The sequence below is a fragment of the Cherax quadricarinatus genome, unplaced genomic scaffold, assembly GCF_038502225.1.
Source record: "Cherax quadricarinatus isolate ZL_2023a unplaced genomic scaffold, ASM3850222v1 Contig4807, whole genome shotgun sequence".
Lineage (NCBI taxonomy): Eukaryota > Metazoa > Arthropoda > Malacostraca > Decapoda > Parastacidae > Cherax > Cherax quadricarinatus.
Window position 1 is genome coordinate 12,773 of NW_027199833.1, and position 8,898 is coordinate 21,670.

At 37.4% G+C, this 8,898-nt stretch overlaps 1 protein-coding gene across 1 annotated transcript; it reads left to right on the forward strand.

The window, feature by feature from the left end:
- Positions 1–932: 932 nt before the first annotated feature.
- On the forward strand, positions 933–3,654 carry LOC138852185 (gastrula zinc finger protein XlCGF57.1-like). The gene has a single exon (XM_070081883.1). It carries the CDS (start codon positions 1,939–1,941, stop codon positions 3,079–3,081), a length of 1,143 nt encoding a protein of 380 aa, XP_069937984.1. The 5' UTR covers positions 933–1,938; the 3' UTR covers positions 3,082–3,654.
- Positions 3,655–8,898: the final 5,244 nt, after the last annotated feature.

Here is an 8,898-nt window from a genome sequence, read left to right on the forward strand (position 1 = left end):
GTGTTAAACATCACATTAACACCATAGTGTTAAACATCACATTAACATCTTAGTGTTAAAGATCACATTAACATCTTAGTGTTAAAGATCACATTAATATCTTAGTGTTAAAGTGTTAACATCACATTAACATCTTAGTGTTAAACATCACATTAACATCTTAGTGTTAAAGATCACATTAACATCTTAGTGTTAAAGATCACATTAACATCGTGGTGTTAACCATCACATTAATATCTTAGTGTTAACATCACATTAATATCTTAGTGTTAGCATCACATTAACATCATAGTGTTAAACATCACATTAACATCCTATTGTTAAACATAACATTAACATCGTACTGTTAAACATCTTGATGTGTTAACAAACATAACATTGTATTATCTCTGTAATAAGAACTTTGTTGTAATATTTGTTGTTATTAAACTCTTGTGAAAACTTTATTGAGAAACATTGAAATTCATGAAGAATATTATAGAAGCCTTCAAGGTAAGTGCTGGTCATCTGCTTGTTTGATCCAAGGAATTAGAGATAACTTCCTATTTTTGTAAATATCCATCCTATTCTTTAAGCACAGTTTAAACCGTACTGGTTTAGTGCTTGACAATGTTTATAATGTAATACTAGAGTATTAGAGATATATTATTTTTCAATGTAAGAATATGATCACAGAAACTGTATGTTGTTAAGCATTTTATAACTCATTTATGAGAGTATTAACCCATCTTACTGTATATTACATAGGTCTACATTATTGACCCAGTGTTACTCATGTAGGTCTACATTATTGACCCAGTGTTACTCATGTAGGTCTACATTATTGACCCAGTGTTACTCATGTAGGTCTACATTATTAACCCCATGTAGGTCTACATTATTGACATTATTGACCCAGTGTTACTCATGTAGGTCTACATTATTGACCCAGTGTTACTCATGTAGGTCTACATTATTGACCCCATGTAGGTCTACATTATTGACCCCATGTAGGTCTACATTATTGACCCCATGTAGGTCTACATTATTGACCCCATGTAGGTCTACATTTTAAGCACAGCTCTCTCACATTTGCTGTGAGTAGTAAATTTGGGTGTAGATATGGGAGGATGTATCTTAGGAGTGAGTGCACAGTATAAATCAAATCCTTCCCCAGGTATTGCTTGCTGAGAAAAACACACCTCTGACCTTCTGTTTGATTTTAAATAGCGACTTTGAGGTGTTTCTAGGATGTATTTTCCGGTTTTGTGACTGTTACTTGGTATTAATTGATGAAATGGACATCATTCTGCTGAAAAAGATAATTTGGTTGCTCTTAGAACCAGAAGCAGCTTGAAATATTTGACTTTTGACAATTTTTTTCTTTAGGAAAGACTCACTTTTTCTCCTCATCTTTTTTTTTTTATGGGTTTTTACTAGGTCTGCTTCAATTGTTGGGATGCCCTAAATCATGACAATTTTTCCTGGTTATTTTTTATTATCTGAGAAATAGGGTAAATCTTATATTTTGTGTGTTATGATGGATTTAGAACAGAAGGAAGGTGTAATTTACTAGAGGCCAGGCGAGATGATTAATGAACAAATGATACATTTCTGGAATGAATACTCCATTTATTTCTTATTGTTTTCAAATCAAAATTTGTTGAATTTTGTGTAAAATTAATCAACAACTCTTATGCACTTTGGCTACTGTGAATAAGCTAAAAATTTCTTAGGAATGAGCAAAGGGTGAAGTTGCTGAAGTGCAAATTGTGCTCAGATTGCCAACCTTGTGCCTCCTTAATTCTATAAATTTGCATCACATTTTGTGTTTCTGGGGTCATTACCTTACCAAAAAATTCTCTACCATTTCTGAAGAAATTTTTCTCCTTGTAGAAATCTTGACATTTCAAGCACTTTTACTTTTTGGGTCCATATAGTGAAAGGGTTTTGCTCACTATGTCTAATATAGTTGAAAAAGAAAGTGTTCAAGCAGCACATGTTACAGTTCATCCAGAAACCAAACTACATCAATATTCACATTCTTCACAAAAATCTCAGTATGCATCACTTGTAACAATTAATGAAAGAAAAAACACAGTTTTTTGTTTAATGTGTTTGAAAGAGTTTTCTGAAAAAAAATATTTAATGGGACATATGAAAACTCACACCAAAGATACACAGTATCAGTGTTGTGTGTGTCTAAAAAAGTTTTCAGATAAATCTTGTTTATTAGAACACATGAAAAATCATTCTGGAAAGAAACCATATCAGTGTTCAGAATGTCTAAAAGAGTTTTCAGGTAAATCAGGTTTAGTAAAACACATGACAATTCATACTGGAGAGAAACCATATCAGTGCTCAGAGTGTCTTAAAGAGTTTGCCAGAAAATATGTTTTAGTAGAACACATGAGAATTCATACTGGAGAAAAGCCATATAAATGTTCAGAGTGTCTAAAAGAGTTTAACGCAAAGCAAATTTTATTGAAACACCTGAGGATTCATACTGGAGAGAAGCCATATAAATGTTCAGAGTGTCAAAAAAATTTTTCACAAAAGTCTCATTTAATACAACACATGAGAACTCATACTGGAGAGAAACCATATCAATGTTCTGAGTGTTTAAAAGAGTTTACAGGTAAATCGTCTTTAGTACAACACATGAGAATTCATACTGGAGAGAAACCATATCAGTGTTTAGAGTGTCTAAAATGTTTTTCAGATACATATACATTAGTAGAACACATGAGAATTCATACTGGAGAGAAACCATTTCAGTGTTCAGAGTGTCTAAAAGGGTTTTCACGAAAATCTTGTTTAGTAAAACACATAAGAATTCATACTGGAGAAAAACCATATCAGTGTTCAGAGTGTATAAAGGAATTTTCACAAAAACCTAATTTAGTACAACACATGAAAATTCATACTGGAGAGAAACCCTATCACTGTTCAGAGTGTGTAAAAGAGTTTTCACAAAAAGCTAGTTTAGTAAAACACATGAGAATTCATACTGTAGAGAAACCATTCAAATGTTCAGAATGCCTAAAGACATTTACAGATAAATCAAATTTAGTAAAACACCTCAGACTTCATACCAGTTAGAAATCATATCAATGTTCAATTTCCCAAAAATCAAATTCATTGAAATAAAAAAATCACATGGGAGGGAAAAATTTTTAGTGGATAGTATGAACAAAAGATATGGTAATATATGACAGTAATTAACCATTTTAGGGTCCAGACCCCTGATCTGAAAATTGCTCTCAAGGTCTAAGGATTTAAAAAAAATATATTTTTCCTTAAAGACTGAAAGAGTATCTTTTAGTGGAGGTAATGAAATCAAAGAAAAAAAATTTCCATCAGTATTTACCTAGAAATAGAGGCACGAAATTGACAGTAAATACACAAATAACCCGCACATAGAAGAGTTATTTGTGTATCGTTCCAGTCATGGTATTGTGCCTTTTTTATTGACAGTAAATCACTGGGTGATGGCAACATCGGCAACTGCTGTGCACTCCATATTGGTTTTTTAATTTTATTGTACATTTTTTTGTTCTTTTTAAATACAGTGGAACCTCTACTTACGAGTGCATCCATGTGCAAGTTTTTCCACATGTAAGCAGTCACTCAGTCAATTTTTTGTTTCCAGACGCGAGTGAAATTTCCAGATGAGAGTGGGCCTCAATTTCGTGATTAATCCGTTCCAGAGAGCTTGCCAAAAGTCGAAATTCACGAAACTCGAAACCATTTTCCCCATAAGAAATAATGGAAATAAAATTAATCCGTTCCAGACACCCGAAAATATTAAAAAAAAAAAATCAAATTAAATAAAGATTTACATAATGAAAACAATCTGAAATCAAGTACATACATTTAAAAAAATAATAATAACATTACACTTACCTTTACTGAAGACTTCTGCGTGGATGGAAGACGGGAGGAGGGGATAGGAGGAAGGTGTACACTATTTTTTGGAAGGAGAATCTCCTTCCATTAGGACTTCAGGTATGAAGTCCATATCTGGGGTTACTTCCCTTCTTCTTTTAATGCCACTGGGACCAGCTTGAGAGTCACTGGACCCCTGTCGCACAAAATATCTGTCCAGAGAGGTCTGTTTCTGGCGTTTCTTTAAGATTTCCCTGAAGTGGGACACAACACTGTCATTGTACATGTTGCCAATACGGCCTGCAACAGCTTTGTTAGGGTGAAGTTCATCCATAAATGTTTGAACTTCAGTCCACTTTGCACAAATGTCCTTAATCTTTGAAGAAGGCACCTTCCTCCATCTCTCTTCCTCCTCCTCTGCAGCAGTTTCCTGAGCTGTGATCTGTTGCTGTTGCAGATGAAGCTCTTGCAGCTCTTCAGTGGTTAGCTCTTCCCTGTGGTCCTCCACCAACTCTTCCACATCCTCACCACTCACCTCCAACCCCAGGGACATCCCCAATGCCACAATAGTTTCCACAACTGGCATAGGTTCCTTAGGGTCAGCCACAAACCCTTCAAAATCCCTCTCTTGTACACAATCTGGCCACAAATTTCTCCAAGCAGAGTTCAAAGTCCTGGAAGTCACTCCCTCCCAAGACTTACCTATAAGGTTTATGCAATGGAGGATATTAAAGTGATCTTTCCAGAACTCTCTTAGGGTCAATTCAGTGTCTGAGGTCACTTCAAAGCACTTTTGAAACACTGCTTTGGTGTAGAGTTTTTTGAAGTTTGAAATGACCTGCTGGTCCATGGGCTGGAGGAGAGGAGTTGTACTAGGGGGCAAGAACTTCACCGTGATGAAACTAAACTCCTCCACTATTTGCTCTTCCAAGTCTGGAGGATGAGCAGGAGCATTGTCCATTACCAGGAGGCACTTGAGTGGCAATTTATTTTCCAGGAGGTATTTCTTCACACTGGGGCCAAACACTTCATTAAACCAGTCTAGGAAAATTCCCCTTGTGACCCATGCCTTACTGTTAGCCTTCCACATCACACACAAATTACTCTTGGCGACACTGTATTTCTTGAACACTCTGGGATTTTCAGAGTGATACACCAGTAAAGGCTTCACTTTAAAATCCCCACTAGCATTACTACAAAACATGAGAGTAAGCCTGTCTTTCATAGGCTTGTGTCCTGGGAGTGCCGCTTCCTCCTGCGTGATGTAGGTCCTCTTTGGCATTTTCTTCCAGAAGAGGCCTGTTTCGTCACAATTAAACACTTGCTGGGGTTTGAATTCTCCAGTGTCTACGCACTCCTTAAACTCCTGTACAAACTTCTCAGCTGCTTTTTTGTCAGAACTGGCAGCCTCACCATGCCTTATCACACTGTGAATGCCACTACGCTTCTTAAATCTCTCAAACCAACCTTTGCTGGCCTTAAAATCACAAGCATCACCACTTGTTGCAGGCATGTTCTTTACGAGATCGTCATGCAACTGCCTTGCCTTTTCACATATTATCGACTGCGTAACACTATCTCCTGCTAACTGTTTTTCGGTAATCCACACCAACAATAACCTCTCCACTTCTTCGAGGATTTGTGATCTCCTTTTTGTCAGCATATCCACCCCTTTTGCAACAACAGCACACTTTATTTCCTTTCCTTTCGCCACGATCGAAGTGATGGTTGAATGGGGCTTGCCATACATCCTGGCAAGCTCTGTAACACGCACTCCACTCTCATATTTTTCAATGATTTCCTTCTTGAATTCGATCGTGTTCCTCACTTTCTTTACCAAAGGGCTTGCACTAGCTTTCCTTGAGCTCATGGTGACTTATTTAGCAGTTGTAAACACAAAAAACATTGGATTATTACATATGAACCTGCGGGGTGATGGTCACGTGTTGGTAAACATTGGCACACTGAGCGTGAATGGTGTGTGAGACTGGCTTGGTATGCGTGGTGACAGGCGGACGGGTACCGGACGGTCGCCGAAACACGAGTTTTTTCACGAAACTCGAGGCCAAATTTTTCCAAAAAAACTCGCCGAAGGTCGAATTTCACGAAAGTCGAGGCTGCCGAAACTCGAGGGTCCACTGTTCTCAAACCAACCTTTGCTGGCTTTAAATTCACCAATATGAGCACTAGTTCCAGGCATTTTTCCCTGTTCACCTGGGTGTTAGTCGACTGGTGTGGGTTGCATCCTGGGAGACAAGATTAAGGACCCCAATGGAAATAAGTTAGACAGTCTTCGATGACACTGACTTTTTTGGGTTATCCTGGGTGGCAAATCCTCTGGGGTTAATTGTTTCTTGGTATTCTCAATAAGCCACACCAACAACGGTGCTACAGCAGCAGCAGCAGCAGCTGACAGTGCTACAGCAGCAGCAGACGATGCTACAGCAGCAGCAGACAGTGCAGCAGCAGCAGCAGACGGTACTACAGCAGCAGCAGACGATGCTACAGCAGCAGCAGCAGCTGACGGTGGTACAGCAGCAGCAGCAGTTGACGGTGGTACAGCAGCAGCAGCAGCTGACGGTGCTACAGCAGCAGCAGCAGCTGACAGCAGCTACAGCAGCAGCAGCAGCTGATGCAGCAGCAGTATACAGGAGGGCCCCACTTATACGGCAGGTTAGGTTCCAGGCTACCGCCGTAAAGCGGAAACCGCCGTAAAGTGGAACACCCTTTTTTTCCACTTATAAATGCATACAAACACTAGATAACAAGTTTACACTAACATATATTAAGTTAGCAATAGAACCAGGCATCAAAAAACAATAAAAAAGTACAATACACACATAGTGCACTCATTACTTACCTTAAAATATTTATAGTCTTAATCTAGGGTGAGACAAGTAGTATTTATTGTAAGAAATCAAGTGTGGTATGTATGGTAATCAGCCAGGCTACCATACCAGGCCACCCCACCCACACATACTATTCTATGATATTTAAGCATCCCAGAGCGATAAAATGTATATACAGTTCACTCATTACTTACCTTAAAATATTTGTAGTCTTAATGTAGGGTCAGGAGTAAGTAAATGAGATAAAACGAATAAATGAGAGAGAGAAAGAATGAGTACATGAGAGAGGACAGGCGCAGAGTTATGTAAACAAACCAGGCGAAGGTAAGTTTTGTAAACAAACGAAGTGTACACGTCTGGTTTGTGTACAAGTTACATTGTGTACAGGTTGTCTCTACATTGATACGGTAGAATAAATAAAGAAGAACACTCCCATTCTCATGTAACATCATTTTGAGAAGAAATGAAGCTCTGAGTGAAGGCAATGGAAATAAGTCACTCTGACTTTTTTGGGTTATCCTAGGTTCTCTACACATATGTTGTTATGTATGATAATCTATGTAACTGTATTTGTGTATACCTGAATAAACTTACATACATACGAAAGGAATAATTTTCTACAGTTACCCCCAGTAACACATTTTCTCTTATGTTAGATTAGAGAAAATGTTATTCTTGCCATCACTTGTACAAGTTATCTGGCTACCACATCTCATATTTATGTTTATTTATTCTATTGTGGGGTGTATTTATCATCTTTTTATGTTATGTATCGTGTTTATTATATAATTTTGAAAAAAATATCATGGATGGATTAATGAAAATGTGTATATTAACGTAATATACGACATTTAATGAGACTCGGTGATTATTATTATTATTATTATCATTTCTAATATGGCGTCACTTGTGCAAGTCGTCTGCTACCACATCTCACATTTATGTTTATTTATTCTACTGTGGGGTGTATTTATCTTATTTATATGTTATGCATCGTGTTTATTATATAATTTTGAAAAAAATATCATGGATGGATTAATGAAAATGTGTATATTAACTTAATATACGACATTTAAATGAGACTCGGTGATTATTATCATCATTACTAATATGACGTCAGGAGACATAAGACACTCTTACTGATTTTAATGTGTACCTGCATGCCAGCACAGTATGTAAGTTTATTTAGGTACAGGTATACATAAGTATAATTATCAGAGTATATATAAAATATGAAATAACTTTTAAAAACATTTGAAATTTTGGAGTTTCCAGACAAAATGGAGAGACTTAGTGCTTACTGAGCTCATGGAGAATGTAAACAAACAGGGTGGGGCACGGTGACCGTATTAGAAAGTCAGGTGGGGGGAGCCGTATAGCGAGTTTTGGTCATAATTTGAAATGTCCGTATTAGCGGAACGCCGTAAAGTGAAACGCCGTAAAGCGGGGCCTTCCTGTATACGATAAATGTATGTATATATATAAATATTGTATAATATATATATATTATATATATATATATATATATATATATATATATATATTATATATATATTTTTTTTTTTTTTTTTCAACAAGTCGGCCGTCTCCCACCGAGGCAGGGTGACCCAAAAAAGAAAGAAAATCCCCAAAAAGAAAATACTTTCATCATCATTCAACACTTTCACCACACTCACACATTATCACTGCTTTTGCAGAGGTGCTCAGAATACAACAGTTTAGAAGCATATACGTATAAAGATACACAACATATCCCTCCAAACTGCCAATATCCCAAACCCCTCCTTTAAAGTGCAGGCATTGTACTTCCCATTTCCAGGACTCAAGTCCGACTATATGAAAATAACCGGTTTCCCTGAATCCCTTCACTAAATATTACCCTGCTCACACTCCAACAGATCGTCAGGTCCCAAGTATCATTCGTCTCCATTCACTCCTATCTAACACGCTCATGCACGCTTGCTGGAAGTCCAAGCCCCTCGCCCACAAAACCTCCTTTACCCCCTCTTTCCAACCCTTTCGAGGACGACCCCTACCCCTCCTTCCTTCCCCTATAGATTTATATGCTTTCCATGTCATTCTACTTTGATCCATTCTCTCTAAATGACCAAACCACCTCAACAACCCCTCTTCTGCCCTCTGACTAATGCTTTTATTAACTCCACACCTTCTCCTAATTTCC

Coding starts and splice junctions, on each gene's coding strand:
- LOC138852185 (XM_070081883.1), top strand. CDS start 1,939: ATGTCTAATATAGTTGAAAAAGAAAGTGTTCAAGCAGCACATGTTACA.